The 20536-nt window shown below is 43.1% G+C and overlaps 1 protein-coding gene across 3 annotated transcripts in view; it reads left to right on the top strand.

Annotated features, from left to right (window-relative positions):
* DVL1 (dishevelled segment polarity protein 1) overlaps positions 1-20536 on the top strand; it is a 104577-nt gene that overhangs the window by 51620 nt on the left and 32421 nt on the right. For all 3 annotated transcript variants that reach the window (XM_080379681.1, XM_080379683.1, XM_080379682.1), the window contains exons 3-4: positions 2351-2472; positions 7472-7584. In XM_080379681.1, the coding sequence (XP_080235807.1) occupies positions 2351-2472; positions 7472-7584 (235 nt within the window). The remainder of the gene's footprint in view (positions 1-2350; positions 2473-7471; positions 7585-20536) is intronic.

The following is a 20536-nucleotide window of genomic DNA, read 5'->3' on the forward strand; positions in this document are numbered from 1 at the left end:
AACTTCTGTTGGTACTGGCCAGAGAGTGCTGTGTGTGGTCAATGGGCTGTTGAAATACATGAGTCAGTTTTAGCTTCCTTTCTGGTTAGGCAGGTTTGTTTTTTTCCCCCTTCTTGCAAAAACATTGCAAATACAGTAAGGGAAGCATGGAACTAGGTGAGGGTGTGCAGGATCTGAACTGACTTTCAAGGCTGCTCTCGACCTCCTGTGTGAGGCTGAGCAAGTGGAGTGGTGTCGGCAGTGCTGCCTCCCTGCCTTTTCCTTCATCTTGCTTGTCTGAAGTGCCCACAGTCCTTGGGGGGGTTCATCCAGATCAGATGCCCAGCTTAACGGGAGAGTAATTTTATGTGGTCATTTAAAATACTAACCAAGTCTTTCAGTTGATGGGATTCTATTTTCATCTTGGGCAAAACCTCGCACCTTAGTCATCTGCCTTTCTGATTTGAGTAGTAGAGGACTGGAATCTCTTTCTCCACTGTTATGCTTTTTAATAAAAAATAACCACATAATCTAGCAGGTGAAGTTGAATTAGAACTGGAACCACTAATTAGGAATCAAATGAAAAATAATCTTGGATCAGCGCACGTTGTTTGTTTTTCTGTAGTGATGCTTTACCCAGTGTGTATGGTTCTTCTATCCTAGGATTTATATTGCATTTAGGCATGTTAATTATCTTAACTCGGTTGTGCAAAATTGGTAGTATCCTTCCTTTCTGGGTTAGGAAACTGAGGCAGAAGTGCCAATTTTCTTATAAAAGATTTACTGAATTAGTATTAGAGAAGAGACACACTCTGGTTCCTGGGTGTAGACTTCAACCAAGAGCTTCTTCCAGCACTAAGATTTAAAAAAAAATTAATGTGGAAAACCAGTTTCACCTAGGTGTACAAAAGGATTCTTTAACACAGAGCATCTCTGTCTTTTATTATTATTATTATTATTTTAATTCTCAATACAGAAAATTGATACCAGCCTGGTAGATAAGTGGATAGAATCAGATCATAGTTAAATGGTAGATCCTCTGTCAATCAGTATATTACAACGAGCTACAAACCAGGAGCGTGAGGGTAGGAGGAGAGACTCATTCTTCTTTCTCCTGTTTATCTGCTGATTAAAGATGTCACGCTAGGCATACTAAATTAAGATGGTCTTTCTGTCCTGAATTTATTGGAAGTAAAATTGAGTACAGTAAGCTTCTTGTGTGCCATGACTGTGCCTGTGATCCATTATCCAGGAGCATCCCTATTAATGATTGAGGATGTTAATGGGAAATATAAATATGTGCTGGCATTAGTAAATGAAGAATTTACACCCTGCCTTGTAATGGGACTGGAATATATAATAATTCCCAAACTGTATGTAGATGCTTGTTGTTTGTACTGAGGGGACTGGGTGTTGCAGCCTGTCTTCAGTTACCTCTTCCCACGTGGGTGCTGTGTGTTGGGTGCTCTGCAGCATCCTTCTGCCCTGGCTGGCAGGTTCCCAGGCACCTTCACCTTCTGTGAATGTAAATGTCAGTGTCAGAGGAGTTTTGAAGGTGATGGTTACAGCTGTGTCGTTTTATAGAAGTGTAGTTCTCAGGTCATTACGAATTACAGAAGGGTGCACGCAATGTCCTTGTTTTCATGGCACAATTGGAAAATAACTTTTCCTATCTGCAGCTTAGCCTTAAGGAAACATTAAGAGACAAAACAGGCACAGAAGACAAAAGTATGATGAACATCAGGATCCTGGTCCTCCTCCTAAAGTATATGGCTGTTGAGATTCGGTGAATTTTGGTTTGAATTCAGACTTAATAGAGAAGGCGGCAACTCTTGAGATTTTGGTGATCAGTCCAGACTAAGTTGTGAATTTTTAGGGGTTCTGAAGGTCTTTTTATAAGAAGTTATACCATGTTTGGGCCGTCATACGGTCAAGCTTCAGCTTTTGCTTTTTGGTTTTGTCATGGCAAAACCAGGCGGAGAGCGCAGTCTTAAATGTGCGTGCGTTTTGCAAGGAATGCTGACAACTTGCACGCTTGGGCAACTCCAAGAGTGCTGTAACGGCAAGTCACAAGAAAAAGTGCACTCCCTGTCTGGTGTGCTTTGCTTGTTCATTCTTAGATGAGAAAAAATTTGTGGTGCTTGCAGGATTTTGTGCGTATCCTAGCAGAGGATGTTTTCATGCTGAGATTGAATGTAACCTGATTTTATGAAAGTTTGGCAGGAATCCATGCAACTAGACACTAAGCGCTTCCTTTCCTCTGGTTTCCCTTAGATCTCACTGAATATTTAGCAAAGCAGTGGCTGAACACCTTATGTCAGAGTGGAGAAACCTTTACAAGTGTATGCAATTCTCTTCTTTCTGTTGACAGCTGGTCCTGGCTGAAAGCTCCCACTCTGACACAGGCTCCCAGTGCACCGAGAGCCACACAGACCTTCCGCCACCCATTGAGAGAACAGGCGGCATCGGAGACTCCCGGCCTCCATCATTCCAGTAAGAACAAGTTGTCTTTTTTTATTATTATTTTAAACCAGAAAATGCAATTCCTGTCCATTTCTTCCCCGCATTTCTCCCTGCTGCTGCAAACCAGCTTTTTATTCTAATAGTTAGAAAACTGATATACTTATTAGAACTGAAGAATTAAAAGGGGAATGGGAAGAAAAAAACTCCTGTCATTGTTAGGATGAAATATGTATCCTATGTATCTCATTTTGAAACCCACTGTGGAGACTTAATTAGCAAGGCAGACAAAAATTCTTTTCGTGGAGTACAGATGACAACTTTTTATTACTATTTGATGACGTAGCATGCAGAGCCAGCAGAGCACTGGTATCAAGAGAAAAAATTTACATCAGGAAGAATGCCTCCTCCACGTGCATCCACAGGCTGGCAGCTTGAACTGCGTGGAGCCAGGCTGGGGATCATCTGATTTAATGGTAGCCTTGTTATTGCCCTTTACATGTGCAGGGCCAATGTATATCCTTAGGACACCTTCGTTTTCAGGGAGGCCCTCTGAATGTACACAAGGAGGATTTAAAGCAGGAGCTGGTTCTAGGTGTGATCTTGGTTTATGTCTGGAGAAGGAAACGTGGTCTTGATTTGCCTGGTGTTGTGTGTTTCCATTGCTTTCTGGGATAGCTATTGCCTGGAAGAGCCCTTAGTGTGGTGAATGAGTCTTTTACAGGTAAATACCTTTGAGAGGGGGCAAGAAATCTTGAAAAGTGCTAACCTGCCTGACACTGTCTTCTTGCAAAGGCTTTACTGCCCTCCTGCGTTCGGGAATTGCTTTCTGGTGACTGGAGAGGCCGGTATGAGTGCAGCCACATGGCCTGCAAATCCAACCAGTGCATTGTCTTCCTGACCTATACCTATACGTCACAGCTGCGGGATCGAACTGTATTTAAATAAAAATCATTACATTGTAAGTTAGGCACAAGTCTGTGTTTGTGGAACCACTTGCTGCTAATAACTGTGCGTACTCAGATGATGAGATTTAAGCTGTGCTCTGCTGATGCACCTGCTGCCTTCCATGGTATTCCAAAAATGTTGTCTGTATCTTCCTGCTGTCAGTCAGCACAGTGCTGCAAGTGATAATATCTTCATGTTACAAAGCAAATGTGGGAATCCTCAAAGGGGTGAAGTAATTTATGCAGGTCATGCTGAGTCAGGAGTAGCAACACAGGAGGTCGTGCCTTGTGGCTTGTGTTCTCATTCCTAGGTAAACCACCTTCCTCCTTTCTCTCTCCCTTGAGCCTTTTTTTCTTTCTTGTTTTAAATTGCAGTAGCGAATGTGGCTTGTGGGGCTTTAGTCTTCTGGACTAAAACTTGTTCTCCCTTAATACCTTTGTTGGTTCTTATTGTCACAACTGATTGTCTTAACGTTTTGCTGTGTTCTTGGCTGATGTGGTTTATTTTTTCAATTCAGAGGAGAGCTTTATGATGACCTAAGTTTATTTCCATAACACAGGGCAGAGTATCACACTCAGTTATTATGCATGAAGCCCTTAATTCTGTTTCACTATTAGAATTTCGCTTTAAAACACACCCACTTTAGGTTTAAAGATTTCAAGCGATAAAGAATGTGCCATGTTTTGAAATTGTTTTTCTTGGATAAACAAAGTAAGTTGAGCTGCTCAAGTCTTTCACTGTAAAGCGTGGCTTTCAGAACTTGGATCATGACTGTATTTTCTTCTGATCACTTACGGCTCTCCAGCAATTTTTAAAAATTATGTTTCTTGGGATTTTGGCACGGTGATTGCAGTAGTGAGTTCAGTGCCATTTCTGCATACTGTCTCCTTGAATAGTATTTCCATTTAAAGAGCTCAGCCGTGCAACCCTGTAACTTTCGCAACTGTAACTTCAATATTGCTGATACTCACCTGTCACCTCCCCTTGTGTGACTTAGATTCTTTGTTCCTAAATCCCAGAGCTTTTGGTTTTTTTTTTTTAAATGCTATTCAAACTACCAGAGATGTGTCCTGTCCTGTCTTCCTTCCTCAGTGTTGATTGAGGCCTTATTTACGTAGGAGGCCGCAAATGAGCTAGGTGTTGTATAATTGTACAAACAGAGGTGTTGCTGGACAACAAAGAAGAGATGAAGAGGACAGGTCAGCGGGCAATACCATCCAAGCGAATGAGATCCTTATCAGAGATGAAGTGGTAATCTCAACTAGCTGCCTGACAGCATTGATGGTTTGCTTCATTACTGATTAAATCCAAAGAAAATTTACTTTTTCTCCTCCCTAAGGAGGGTTCTGAAGTTCATCCTGTATTTCATGCTCCGCTGCTTCTGTGTAGTGGTTGCCAAATCCACGTTCATGCGAATGGGTGAGGCTGCTCCGGGTCAGGTGGTGGAGGTGCAGGAGTGAGTTGAGCATGGTGACCTCTGAGCTACCTTTCTTACACAGCTCTTGGGTACGTGCACTAAAAATGGAAGGGAATTGAATTGGCTCAGCAATGAGAGGGGAAAGGAGCCAGCTCTGAGGTTCCTTTTGCACCCTTTGTTAGGGCGTAAGCCACCTTTGGGGGCAGATCTAGCCTTGGAAGCGATTTAGCAGTGGGAAGTGTCAGCGTTCACTAGTATGTCACTAGTGTTCACTAGATGGTGCTGCTGCGATGTCTGGGAGCCTCGCAGGGTGACCTTCGGAGACTGTCACCCTCCGTCCCTTTTCAGTTGTGCTGGACTGAAACAAGAAATGCAAACGTGGCTCGTGACAACACTTACATCCCTACTTGCATTTTGGTGGCTTCAAATGTGCGGTCAAATGTTTTCTTGAATAACAACCTCGATTTCCCAATTCGTGTGCTGGGCATGTCTGTACATTTCATTAAGGCAAAGAAAGTGCGTGCGTGTGCGGACGCCTTTTCAGCAGCCCTCGTAAAGGTAACGCTATCCAGATGTGCTTACACATATACCAGCGCTGGGTCCAACTTCCACAGAAGCCCGTGGCGCCACTTGGTTAGATTGTTGGTAGTTTAATTCCCCACGTAAAATGTGCATGGCAGTGTACTCTGGCCTCCTGGAATTCTAGGAGAAATAAATGAATGACTCTCATGCTTTGGTGTAAGTATAATGATGGCCATTATGCACTCGCTGTGCATAAGTAGGATATGTCAGGCATAAGTAGCAGGTGCAAAGGGCAGATGTGAATTTGGGCTCCTTTTTAAGCGGGTGGTATTTATGGGACAGAGAGAAAGGTTATGACCAGTAACTTTCGAAGGGAAATCTTTCACCACAGAGCATTAGCCCGCAGCAGATCATGCACTATTCTATTTTCAGGAGCTTTAGATCAGTTTCCACAATTTAGTCCATTAAAATGAGCTATGGCCTTTGCCAGCACTGCAAGAGGCTTTTCTTATTTCCTTCCATGTGAGCACTTCAAGGGAGCTTATTAAATATAAGAATAGCAGAGAAACATAAAACAGATTGAGCCTGAGGGGAAAACTAAATAGCTAAGCTAGTTCTGTTCAGCAGGGGGAAAAAGAGCATCTCCATCTTCCCCTTTGCTCCAGCCAACTCTGCTTTAACATGACTGATATATTTTTTTTTTTCCTTCAGCAGAGATCTTGAAACAGATGGTTGCAAATAAGCAGTCATATATATTCACCACTGCTCTTGGTTATCCGACTTGGCTTGTCTATTGGAGTTAGAAGTGAAAGCCAGACTGGTTTGTATGAACTGGGTCCTTCCTTGATGCTTGGAAGTTCAAGAGTATGGAGCTGTCATTGCTGTTTGTTTAGATTCATCCCAGAAAGTGGCCCTAACCCACGCAAATTCTCTGCTGCCTCTTCGAAATGTTTTGTTCTGGCTAATTGTAGTGGTGAGAAAGTGACTCTCAGTAAACCCCTCGCAAAAGCAAAGCGGAAGGAATCTGGCCACTGAGATCATCGTTAAGATCTTTCTGCTTTTTGCCTAAAGCTTCCTTGCTCATAGTGGTTCTTCACTGGGATTTACTGGATTCGTATGGTGCTGGCATATCTGTGTAGCTTTCAGTTGAGAACATGAGGAAAGGACCTTGGGTCTATTTGCACATTTCACAGATAGGCGCTTAATTATTTTGAGCTTTACTGTGATTTGCAAGACTTCAATCTTCAAGGTCAGCACTCTGTATCAAAAGTGGCCACGGTGAGCTGTAGCTTCTGCTCTTTGGCTGTCGGCATGCTGCCTGTTATTGTCAGGAAAATAAACCTGTTCAGGGTGAACAAGCACTTAAGGAAGTGAGCTGAAACACTGGGTTTGGTTTAAAAAAAAAAAGAAGGAAATTTTGTATTGGGATATTGTAGCAAAGGCAACTCAATTCCCAGGCTTGAGAATAAGCCCCTGATAAAGCAGGTCATCCGCTGGCATTACTAGAGGAGCATATACGTACTTGTATTTATGGCTTGGATCTGTGTTCTTCAGAATGAACGTGGGAGAGTTTGGGAGATGCGTAGGAACTTGGGGTGTTTTGGAGGCCACGATGAGTGTTAGGGTCAACAAGTGTTGTTCTTCCAAAAACCAGTGTTATCCGCCTGGTCTTGTGTTAGGCAGGTCTGGTGCAAATTTGTGACATTAAAGCTGTCACGATAGGACTGTGCTGAAATCCCGTGTCCTTTGCCAGTGCATTAGCAGCTAAAGCTGTCTCGTAGGTAGCTGTCATCTCAGCATGTGCTAAAATCATCCTTTTCTTAGCTGGTGTTAGCCTACCAGTAGGCTGGGTTTTTTTTCTATGGAAATTTCATGCAACAGTCTTGTGGCAGCTTTTTCAATGTCGTGATGATACTACTTGTGCAAATAGCACTGTGTCTCACAGTGCTGATACTGAACTGCCGTCACCCTTCAGGTGGTTTTGGGGTGAGCAGAGCAGTCTGGGGGAGCTTGCAGTGCTGCAGCAAGACTGCAGCTAATCTGCTTGATAGTTTTCTGGCTTTTAAACCAACATGACTGCAACCGTTTTTATCAAAAAGAAAAGAAGAGATGACTCCACTGTTTCTTCCTATTTGTTCTCTACAGCCCAAATGCTGCCAGCAGCCGGGATGGCCTGGACAATGAGACAGGAACAGAGTCAGTTATTAGCCACCGGCGAGACAGACATCGACGGAGAAATAGAGAAGGGCATGAGGATGGTGAGTCCTATTGTCATTTTTCTTCTTTTTCATTTAGAGAGAACAATTTTTCTGATAATCTTTCAGAGCAACAACTACTTTCACATCAGTCCTGCAGAAGAGAAGTGTGTCTGCCTTCCTGCGTGCTTTCAGGGACTGTTATTGTTTCAATGGAATAATTTGATAATTGCTTTGAAACTCTTTGAAGCTCAGCATTTTCTAAGATGTCAGACATATTACATCTAAGATGTCAGACAGCCTACAGTAAAGTGTCAGAGAGATTCTTTTTGACAATATGCAGTACTTTCTATAGTGTTAGAAGATGATTAGCTTGGAGAGGAATAACGACACCCAATGCTGAGCTCCATACTGTCACAGCTAGGCTGCCTCCATTATTCAAGTTTGCTCATTTAAAGGTAGAACAGACTGTCTGTGTGATGTGGTGGGAGTCTGCAGGGTAGACAGTTTGAGAGTCTTAGTATTTTAACATTGCAAGATGTGAGCCAAAATACTCTGAAATAATGTAAATTGATTTCTCTGGGCTTGGATCAGCGGTAGTGTTTTATGCTGGTATAACAACAGCGCATTGGCTCTCAAGATCTTTTTTTGTACATAAATAGACACAAAGGACATATATAAACTACAGAACTTCATCCCTTGCCTCTAGTCTATACATCAAAGTAAGCTTGTTTTTTTTCATTTGTTGCCAGACAAGAATTTCTAGGCTTAATTAAGAATTAATAGGTGCCACCCATTGAGTTTAAAATGGTCCAAAATATGGAATATTTGGGCCCAAGAGATGCCATCACAGGCTTCATTCACAGCTCCACCCACTAAAGTATTTGCCTCCAGTTAGAAACCCAGAAGTTATATACTGTGTGTTAGAGGCAGGTGTCTTTTTGTTCATTTAACCCTCCCAACTTGCAACTGACTCAGAGCGAAGGGAAATTACTCAGTGGGTGGAGCAGAGAGCTGTCTTTGCAGGAATCCGACTGCAAATTCCTTTGGGAAATCACAGAAAGAGGCAGAATCTCCTGACAGTGTTGTGTTAAAAACTTGTTATGGGAGGAATGTTAGAAGGTGATTTGGTTTTAACATTGGTTTAAACTCATGCCAATGCATGTTTTACCGTGGACATCCGTGGCAAAAGAGCTGTTTGTTGCATGTCTAGTCTAGGAACAGAGTCAAGATTGCTCGTCTGCTATTTATTGTTCAAGCGCAGGAGTTTCTGCCTGCTTCTGGTCTGCAACTAATTCATACTTTTCCCTTTAGATGGAGATGGGATAACAATTCCTCCTTCTCATGTCAGCCTAAGCTGTACTCAGGCAAGAACATGTCACTCAGCAATGCTAACATTACCTGTTCTCAAAACAATTTAGGCCTCCTACCTGAAGCAGGCTATAGGTGTGAGCAAGAGGTGTTTTGTTAATGTGCATAAAGCAAAGATCACTGCTGTATCATTTTGGTCTCATGAAATATATTATTTAATGTCCACAGTGTTTCTGTGCTCAGAATATTTTATTTAAAAACCCAAAACGACCAGTGTGTTATTTTCAGTTGAAAGCATGTCTCCAAATTGCACAGTTCAGCACTATATCTTGAACTGCCACTTAAAAAGATTAAAAAAAGTAAAACAGTCTTCTCCTGGAGAAGGATTTTAAGGCTTCTTCATAACAATGATCACATGTTAGCAGAGCCATGCTTTTCTTGAGTCTTCATGTATTCTTTGCTTGGGGCACAGATGGGTGGAAAATGGGAAAAGGGTGAGAGGGGTGGAAGAAGGGCAGGGAGGTTGTGACACCTGGCTCACAGTTACTTCAGGGGCAGAAGCTGTGCGCTCGCTTGTCATTATGAACTAGTGGTAAATCTTCCTTTCCCAACAGAGAAAAGGAAATGCACTTAGGGTGTTTGATGTTGTCCTGTAGAGACTTGTTTAAATAATACCAAAATTACAGCTCTGGTAGTTCACAGAGAGGCAGGGTGAGGGATCTTCCTTGGAGCGCTGCCTTACTCATAGGTTTGTTCCATAGGTATTATTATGCAGAGTAGCCAAGACATATGTACGGTCCTGCCAGCTCACCAAGCTGTACAGAAACATGTGCCACATAGTGTTTGTAACTGTTTGAGCTTATTAATGGTATAAAGTGAATGACAAAGATTTACCCACCCTGACAATGAGGATATCCCTGGATATTCTGCAAAGGGCAAGAAGTACCTGTTCCACAAGGAAAAACTGACGAGTGTATTATAGCCTTTGTTTCAAACAAGGCGAAGTGAGAGAAGGTGCTGATGAGCCATTTGGGACCTGCATAGGTGTAGACACAGTGAGCTAAAACCTGTACAGGTCAAGCAAGCTTTCTCCACTGATCCCCAGTCACTGTGGAACTGGGAGGCTCAACAGAATGAGGTTCTTGCTCTGACTTGGGAAAACCCCAGGGCAGGGACGAGAAGGGAAGCAAAACAGATCTGTTGGGAATGTAGGTAAAATGAAAATATCTCAAAGTAAATGTAAGCAGAAAAGCAGAGTTCTAACTATGCAGAAAAACCTCTCTCCTGTCAGCCTGGTGTTTAGGCATCACTGCCGTTTTCAGAGCATGACACAAGTTTCCTTTTCAGTTGGCTGCTAGTTTTCCCTTAAATGCCCTCCAGCCCCCCACTGCATGGCTCCATCATGAGTAGGAGCGAATTTCATCTTAATCTCCCAAATGGATTTAAATTTCATCTTTTAGAAAGACTAAAATAATACTTGGTAATGAGCTATACAGATACCATTAGTTGTGGGCAGCCTTTCATTCCTTCTCACTAAGGGTTAGACCCACGGACCTATCTTTGCTCCCCAGTCATTCTACGTAGCAGTGGAGTCCTTAAAGCATCATCCCTGTCTTTCTTAAATCACAGATTTTAATTCATAAAAAGACCAGTTTAATGCTCAAATAATTGGTCTATGCAATTTTTTTTTCTTTTTTTTTGGGGGGGGGAGTAATGGTGTGGGAAAGGGGTAGGAATGAGTTGGCAAGAAGCTGAAGGGTTAAGCATTTTTGTGTGTCTGTGCATGAGGACAGTGTATGAACTAAAAAATGTTTATTGCCGACTTGTTTCCTCTTTGTTTTGCAGTGACAGCTATTCAAAATGCTCGCAGGGCAAAGTTTTATGTGGAGAGCTCAGAACAGACAGATGCTTTGCCCTGAAAAGCTGATAGTGGAAACAGGCGAGACAAAAGCTGGCAGGGAAAACAGGCATGGGAAAAAGGGAGTTTTCCTCTGTAGCTACTGTTGATACTAGGAAAAAAAAATAAATTTGAACTCCTTAAAGAGTTAAACCAGTTTCTTTGCAATTTCTGTCCTAGCCTCCATTTTAATTTGCACAATTTTTTTTCCCTAATTGTACAACAGACTGGAAAACATGGGTAGGTCAGTCTGACAGTCGGTGCCTGAACTGCAACAGGTTTCTGACTGAGGCCTTCAGTTTTGGTTTGAGGAGTCTGGGTGTTGGTAAACTAGCCAGATTCTCTGATGGCTGATAATTAAAACTGTGGTATCATGGGCGGATTGTTGACAAATGCTTTACTTCATTGTTGTAGGATTACTCATCACAGAAAAACTATTTCTGCTGAATTGCTAATGGGCAATTATATTCCTCCATACAGAGGCCATTATAAATATTGATGGCATACTGCAGGCAGAAGATGTGGGGGACACCTGGTAGTCTGGCAAAGTTTTTGCACCTCTTTCCATTGAAAATGCAGAAGAATTTTGCAGCAGAGAGGATGTGATTTACTAGACCGGGGTTCCACTCTGATAACAGCACAGGCTAGGGCATTTGCCAGCTCTTCCACCCATTTTCCTTAAATTATTTTAAGAGCAGAGGCAATAAATAGCCACTGATGCTCCTATGCTTGTGTCTTCAAAAATATACATACAAAGAGAATGGGATGGGCTGAGGAACATAATGAAACTCCTTCATTCATCAATGTGCGTTTGAGAGTATGTGACATTTCAGATACTAAGAAAATCATAAGGGAAGCTGATCTGGAAAAAAGGTTATGAAAGTGCATTTATAATTTTTGTGGTGAAACGTCTGCCAGAGATAGGGAGAAAAGTGAGAAGGGATGTAGTTTCAAAAGAATTATCACCCTGGATCTTGCTGTGCTTGAGAGGAGGTTTTAATCTGTCCCATGCCAATTCCTAGAAGCCTTTCTGTGGTAGCGCTGCACAGCTCACGGCATCAGGGAACAGCAGTGGCTCGGATGAATCCTGCCTAGCGTGAGTTTTCCTTTTAAATGGAGAGTGGGAGGAAGGCTGGCCAGGGGGGGCAGTTATCAATGCATCACTAATTTCCTTCCTTACCTACTATAAATGTCCAAATACACATCAGCAGAACCTGCTCCCAGCCTCATCAGCCGTGCGATGCTCTTGGTTTTGTTGTTGACTCTTTCATCACTTAAGCACCTGCTTAACTTTAAGGGAAGTCTACTTAAATCCAAGTGATTTTGGTCAACCTCAGTTACATCGTTGAAGTATGTGCTGAAATTCTGCATCGAACTGAGTGCCTGATAGGTGCTAGGGGAAGCTGCTCTCTGGGCTTTGCTCCTGGACCTGATTTATAGCTGTTTGACGCTGTAAAAAAAGCTTTATGTCATTCCTCTGCCGGGGCTTCGGTTATTTGTGCACCGACCTGTTAACCTGTAGCACGAGTGCTTGCTTATACAGTCTCCAGCTTTTCATCTGTGTTCCTTTTCAGTAAGTTTTAATACACCATTCTCTGCTGCTGGGAACCAGAATGGTGTATGATGTCATGCATGCAAAGCACACACCACTTATCCACAGATGCTCAGTAAAGCTCGGGAAACCATGAAGGATCGAGAAGCATAGATGTAATTTTTCTCCAGGGAATTGCCTAAGTTTAGATTTGCTGTATTATTCTGATGTTCCAAGCATGGGGTTGCACACCAGAAGTGCAAATTGAAAGAGGTTTTGCTCTGATGCTGCTGCTGTATTCTCAGTGAGCTTAATAAAGTGAACTAGCTGAGAAGGATGAGCCCTGTGAGGTAAGCATGGACAAAGCTACTCTCTGTGTGTGTGAGTATATATATATCTATATATATGTGTATAAAGGTATAATGATGGTTATATTGTCAAGGCAGCATATGCAGAGAAATGATTTCTTTTTTTAAAGGCTTTGATCCAAAGAGGCTTTGTATGTGTTGGGGAATACGTCTTCTCCTGATCATCTTTCACACTAATTAGTAGCAAATCTATCCCTGGCATTAGCTTCATCTAAAATTAGTCTGAAAGAGTTGAGCTGTCAGTATGTCAGAGCTTCACTTTCTCTCTTAAAGCAACAAAAGTCCTTGTTGCTTTGGAAAGTTGACAAAGTCCTATTAAGTGAAAGTAGAGTGAGGATCTTAATTAGAAATGTGGGAGGTCTGCCTGGCACATGTTCTTGGGACCCCGTGCTGTGTAGAACAAAGCTCCCATGTCACTTTCCTGAGGAGGAGTGGGAAAGGGGACTGTGGAAGCTCTAATTAGGGAGGTAATTAAGGGACAAGTTTTCTTTGACATTAGAGAATGTTTTATAGCTCCTGCTCGGTTTCTGACAAGCCTGCAGATGTCAAGTGTTGACACTAGTGTTTCAACACTGGGTTTGCTGTGGGGTGAACTTCACTATTGTGCAGCCAGTTGAAAAATGCTGGATAATGACCTATGCTTTCAGGAGCTCTGAATGTGGACACACTTGTAGGATCCCCACAGGTTTGGGAAGAGGAGCTGTTGCAGATTTCCAGTCCTTGCTGCAGCGTATGTATTCTTTACCATAGTGCGTGCCAAGGAATCTGAACAAAAAAAGGGCTGGGACTACAAAGCAATGGCAGCAGGAACTTAAACAGTGGTAGCTGAAAATGCAGTTTGCAACAGTGGTTGCTCTTTAAAGACTCTCTCACGTGTAAACAACTGTGAGGTGGTTGGTGAACCCCTGAAGGTTTGAGGTGCCCGGATGGCCATGCCGTGGGATTCTGGCAGCGTAGGGCTGTGTGCCTGTGAGAGCAGGAACGTCGGTACTACTGCTCGTAGTCAATGTCTTGGAGCCTTTCTCTGGTTAGGAGGGGTTAGGGGGGCTGTTGAAGGGTTCCAGGGAACTTCAAGCACTGGACAGGTCAGGGTCTAGGGGTATAGCATGCATAGCAAGCGTCAAGCAGGAGCAGACATTGTAATACTCATCCTTCCGTGCTTATGTAGCGGAGATTGACCCCTGCACGCAGCAGCGAGCTGCACGGATAGGGTTGCAAGCCTTCATCGAAAAAGTGGTGATGTTTTTCCTGTCCATAACAGGTAGAGACTCTCTGCATTGGTGGTGACTGGAAGCTCTGTTGGTTTTTCTCTTAGCTGGGAGCTTGGCTCTGGCTTCTTCCTGGGACACTGCCACCCTGATTCCCCGCAGTGGCACAGGACCCTCTTTACAGCCTCCTTGAGCAGATGCTGCTCCGTTCTTTTCCGCTTTCAAGGCTGATTTGCTTTAGCACTTTGATGTGCCTTTGTCCCTCAGGCAGGGCTCGACAGAAGTCAAGGAGGATGTATTTTAACCTCCTAGGCCATGCTTTATTCTAATCTCTGTGAAACATTGAAAGGCTTTTGTCAGACAGTCTCGGCGAACTCTGTCGTCTTGTAATGAAGAAACAGGAGCAGGGGGTCAGCAGGGCAGAAAGTCCTGTTATTAGTGGGACAGGCGTTCAACCAGAGCAGAGAATGATTGATTCTTGTTTAGGCTCAGCACTTGGATACATGCGAGCATTTTATGAATAAAACCTTTCTAATCATGGTTTGTGAAAGTACTCACTCAATTCTAATAATGGTTCCCGACCCCCACCCCTCAAACAAATTCTAAATTAGAAAAACTTAGAAAAGGGAATTTTAAATGGGTAGAGAGATTACAAAATCTGGATGGATTTCAATGCACACCTTAATTACACAGCAAACCTTCCCCGTGAATTCAAGTAAGCAAACCTTTCCTGCGAACGCCAATACCTGGTGCTGTTTGGGAGGTATAAAGTGTTGCTAAAACTGAAGTGTATTTGCATACTGGTAAAGCCTGTTCTATCTATTGTAGCAGCGTATAGGAGCTTTTCCATAAAGAAGATTTAGTTCAAACATGTCAAGTTGAACCTATTTTTTCTGTTTAAAATTTAACAAGGAAGATAGAGCTGGAAAAAGGAAAGGGAAAAAATGTAAACTGGAGGTGTTATTAGTATAGTGAGCTCTTCTGATCTAATATATAAACCTGGTGTATTTTAGTTGGAATATCTAGAAATATGGAAGTTGATCTCAGACGTGCATCTTCAGATCTGCAAAATGAGACTAAAAACCCTTCTCCTTACCTGTTCACTCATCCCAGTTCCAGCTGAATCCAGCTGTGCACTGGCTTGTAGGGAAGCAATGAAGGGGACCTTTAACAGCGCTCAAAGAACAATTCACTTCCATTTTTGGTTTATATTGAACAATATGAGAAAAGCCATATAATGAAGTTTTAATTTACACTGGTAGGCTAACACATTACTAATCAGAAGCCTTAAAAAATATATGTATGTATGTATAATAAGGGTATTTAGTTATTATAATAACAATAATAACAACAATAATAATATGATGTTTATGTTTGATATAACTAAGTCACTGCAGAGATGTTAAGAATTAAAGAGGAAAGGGGAGGGAAACTGCAGTTAAATACAGGTTTTTCCTTTGTTGGGATCTTTCCTTTGCACCTCTGTAGTGGGACCAAGTTTGTGGCTTGTATGTGACACGCAGAAACAAACTTAGAAATCGCCACCATGTTTCAAAAGGCACTGATTTAAGGTCATTTCCATTTCCTCCTGTAAACCTGTGTTCGCAGTGTTTTGGCCATTGCTTTGTCTGTTTGGAATGGGCTTAAAGGTGCCAGCAGATTCCTGCTGATGTGGTATTTAGATCTGAGTGCTGCATTCCAGGTGCAGTCCTGCTGCAGGCAGCAAAATCCCCGTCAGATTGAGTCACGGCAGGCAGACAAAACACACACAGCACTTCCATCACTCATGCATCTCAACTTGTCCGTTTCTTTCAAGCCCCGGCGCAGGCTAACCAGGGAGGCGGTGGAGTCACCATCCCTGGAGGTGTCTAAAAACCACATGGATGCGGCGCTCAGGGACATGGCTTAGAGGTGGGCTTGGCAGTGCTGGGGTAACGGTTGGACTTGGTGAGCTTAAAGGTCTTTTCCCACCAAAATGAGTCTGTGATTCTATTCTTTGTACCTAACGCTTGTGAGGAATCCAAGGACCATTGAAAACACCCTGTAAATCTGTGTCTAGTCCCCTGAGTGGTGTGTGATGCCTGCTGCCGCAATCTGCTTTACACGTGAGCAATTTGCTTTCCTTCCCCATTAGAAGACAGGGATGGGATGGGACAAAGTTTTTGCTTATTCTTTCTGGTGGGTTTCCTGAACCTACAAGACAACCCTAAAAACACGTGCTTTGTGTTTTCTTTGTATACTGGGAACATGATACCCTGCCACTCCAGCTCCCGTGTCAGTAGGACTGTCCTTTTTGTTTTGTTTATTTTTAAAGGACAGCCTTGCTCCCGCTGGAAGAATTTGTCCCAGGTCATTCAAGGAGTAGCTGTAGTTTGCCCACCCCCAAAGGCATCATCCGCAGGGGAGGGTTTTACTTCTGTCAGCAGTTCCCAGTCTCGGTGGAAGGACTCTAAGGTCAGTGCCCACATGCAGCTGAGGTGACGGGGGAGCCCCCAGGCACAATCCCAGGCACGATCCCCACGGCTTTCCCTGCTGCTGCAGCTCCCGGCACTGTGCCGGGATCGGTGGGGCTGCAGGGGAGCCGGCTGCGCTCTGGACCGGCAGAAAAGCAGGATGATGCTGCCCAGCGGTGGGAGACAGCTCTCGGATGGGGGAAGCATCCCAGGGTGTTCGGCATGACTGAAGATGACCATAGTCTGGGGGAAAAACCAAGGGGAGAGACGATTCCTTCAGCTTTAGAGACAGTGAACTTTTCAAGGAGCAAAGGTACCCTTTCAAAATGCTGTTCCCTATGAAGCATTACAACTTCATGGAGACTTATTAAAAAAAATGGATTCCTTCATACCCAAGTAATCCATAAATAGTGGGACAGTCTCCCAGTCAGATGACAAAACCTGGATGATGTTAGAGGACATTTAGTTTTTGAAGAGCTCAGGTCAAAATCTTGAGCAAATATGGTAAATCTGTTTTAAATTTAGCATTTGTGGTACTAATTTAGCATCTGCGGTAACACCGCATCTGTACTAACACCATATGAGAATTTTAATGTTAAACTTTGCTGCTGTTAATGACACTAAAAGCAAACACTAATTTACACAAAATATCATCATCTTGCATTTGTCCTAATTCCTTACACTTCTGAGGAACAACTGGGAAGAAAGGCTAACAAAAAACTTTCAGGGAAATGAGGATTTGAAAAATATTTATGATGCAATTGTAATATCACTTGGAAGGATCATCTTTTTAAATGTGCTGTCTTACTAAATTAATGCCGTATTGATTTGGTTGGTGTTTGTCCTGAAGACCCCGTCAAAGGACACGAAACTGTTTCTGTAACGTTTGAATGGCTGAGCCTTGAGTCCTTGTGAAATGGCATGGAAGCTGCAAATGTTGACAGTTTCTGTCGTTTTTGTTCCTTGGTAAGAAGTCAGTAATTCAGCAAACACTGCTGCTGTGCTGTGGGGCGTGAGTACGCAGCGGTAACGCCTGGGCAGGTGGGTTGGGGGGTATTTAGGTACAGAAAAGAAAGTTCTATCAGTTGTAAGTCAAGCACAGGTTTCACCAGAACGAACAGAAACTTCTGCTTGATACCAAGGTGTGCTCCATTCCTGATTCTGCGTGAAGACCTTAAAATACCAGTCTCGGTGAATCTCAGCTAGACACGAGCGTGTGTACACGTACAAGACCCAACATCAATTTTTATAGCGTGGCTGCCATTTGCCATGTGGCAAACTTCAACTGATTCTGTGAAACTTGTCTGTTTCACCATTGTTGATGATGACACCCATGTTTAGACCTTGTGAACTTTCAGTGTTGCTGCTTTAAGTGGTTTGTGTCCTGACAGAACAATCTGTCTGCCTTAGACTTTCTCCAGAACAAGCAGAGTCGTTCCATCATCAGCATTTACCTTGGGTTGAAGCTGAGAAACATTTTGCTCTTGGTAAAGACGCTAGCAGAAGTATACGGAATTTAATGATGAGAAACACACGTCTGTGGGTGGGTTTTTTTTTATTATTATTGGTGAAAAATTCCTTCACCTCTGTCTCCAAGAAAGACAAGTGTTATGAGACTGGAAAACCAAGGTTTTAGATCTGAGATACATTTCTGTAGTGCTTTAAAATAAGACATGATTTAAAAGAATACCCAGATCAGTATAATCTCTAGTAGCCTGACTATACTCTAAAAAGTAATTATGCAAATTCCAAGGGTCTGTTTATGTGTGGTTTATTGGGATAGAGCGTGCTATGTTGTATAACAGGATCCCATTAAAAATGTGGCTGTAAAAGGATTTGGATTTTCAGAACTGATCCGTGAAAAATGTGACTTGTAGCAGCAGATGCGATTACAGAGCGTGTTGTGGAAATGGCAGAGTGGCAACTGGCAAAGTCAATGCAAATTATTTTTGTTCTATTTCCCCAGTCCTTCAAGATACACTGCTTACCAGATGTGCTGCCTCTTGGGCACAGGCTTCCCTGGGATTCTGTCATGGAGGAAGAGCATGCAAAAATACATATATTTTTCAAAATCTTTGAGTCTTCAGAAATGGAATTTTCCAGTGTCCCAGCAGGAGCCCTCAACTGGCTCTTTTATTCTCTCACACTGTGCGTGAAAAATAACTACTTGTGGGAAGCTCTGCGTACATCTGGATACGCTGGTTGGACTTGGACAGAGCGATAGTCACAGTGCACGAAGTGGGCACAGCCTGGGCAGGGAAATGGTCACTCGCACGTTTTTGAAGTGTTTTGGTAGGAGACAGCCACAGCAGGAGAGGCAACAGGAGCTCCGCTCACAGCAGCGTTCCCCTCTGAGACCCGCTGCCAGTAGGAGGTATTGTCACAAGTGGTGTCACCACCTGCTGAGGCCACTGGAACCAGTCAGATGTTATCCAGAAGCACAGCCCCACATGTATCACTGTAGGTATTAACGTTCATTTCAGCTGAAGTTTCTAAGTAGTCAGTGCCCTTATTTTGTGCAGGGAAACGGAGATAAAAAACTCAGTATAAAAATGAGATGATGAGGACCAGATCTAAAGGGTATGTGAAAGTTTGGGTGGTAATTATTGAGTTTGGGGAGTTTATGTCCATGCTAATGTCCTGTAGCATTGATCCAATCCTCAGCTGGATGCAATCCAGTCTCTCGAATTTGGGTCCTGCCACACTGGACCCGTTGCTCTGAGTATTCCTTGGGATTTATAAGCTGCAGCACAGGTGCTGTCCTTGATTCCTTGGGCACGAGCTCTGTTGCCTTTGCACAGAAATGGGACCGTTGCCAGAAGCCCTCCGGACTGCTGGTGGTCCTGTAGGCTCTCAAGCGAGTCGTACAGCACAGTTTGCAGCGTTCCAGCCATGTGAGTCCTCGGCGTTAGTAGAGCATCCCTGCGGGGACAGGCAGTGGTTCAGACATACCTCATATACAGGCCGTGGCATTGTGTCGAGCTGCAATTTCTTTAGTCTTTGGTTAAACGCGGAAAATGTCCAGGCTGGAGGGGAAAATACCTCTGGAAGCCATTTCCACACCTTGGCTCCCTCTGTATTGCTGGTTGTTCTCTTGGTGCTGGAAAATCCTTGGTGAGCACTAAGCATCACTTGTCTTAAACTTTCTCTTTAGTTTTCTAAACTAAAAAAAGTTTCTAAACTTTTTTGCTTGAGTTGAAAAGCAAATGAGTGAAAGTTTGGTGTTTTCACTGCCAGATGCAGGTGATCTAGCGGTGTAACAGAGTTGCTGTAGAGGTACTGCTGTTTCGTTGAAAGGCAGAATGCTAAAAAAGGCACTCCACTGGCATGGTTTTGCACAGCGTGTTCGAGGCAGCCTTCAGCTGGTTGCAAATTTTGTCTGGTCTTTAAATTGTCCTCTGTGTGGAAATTCCTTGCTGAGAACTATAGAGCCTAGAGCATTGATGTGGGCCGTTAATTCTTTGTAATGCTTGGAACTGGTCAAGTTTCTGTGTGAGAGAAATTATTCATCTAATAATGAATGAGGAAACTGTTTGAGACTCCGTGTTAGACATGGGATTAGTAGTCCTGGTCCATCTGATAGGAGCACAAGTCCTGGCTTCAAGTTTATAGTCTCTGAAACAACAGCGAACATGTACTTTGGGGAAATGTAAAGTGTAGGATGTTCCGGGAAGCCAAAGAGGTTTCAGCTCCCATCAGTGTAGACTGCAAAATAATCACGCCGTGTTGTATGTGCTTGCTATGCTGTAATCCATGTATCGTAGGTCAAGCAGCAGCAGAAGAGCATTTCTTATAAGAACACACACAAAATAAGACTTATAAGAACACAGAATGCAGTTAGAAAGCTGGTATTTGAGCCCAGTGCTAAGCAATTAGAGCTGGGGGACACCTTAGTTTATTCTTTAGTGCCATAGATATAAAGTTAAATGTTGAAGGGAGCTTGCTTCAAGTCGGCATGAGAATGGTCTTTCAGGATGCTAGCAGGAAGCAAATTCCAATTTGGAGTTGGGAAGTTTCTTACTAGGAGTGAAAATACACACAACTGCTGAGTGTGGTGTCCAGTAGCTGGAGTCAGGAAAAACAAATCAGGTGAGTTACAGCCAGTTTTATCTGTTGAAGGTATTAGGCAAAGGACTCCGAATTGCAAATTCACTAAAATAGCGATCTGCTCATAGAGGTTTTTAAGGACAAATATTTTCTGAATAAATAGCCCACAGCGGATGAGATGTGACACTTTGAAACATATC

This window comes from Falco punctatus, assembly GCF_963210335.1.
Source record: "Falco punctatus genome assembly, chromosome: 3".
In the NCBI taxonomy this organism is placed as follows: domain Eukaryota; kingdom Metazoa; phylum Chordata; class Aves; order Falconiformes; family Falconidae; genus Falco; species Falco punctatus.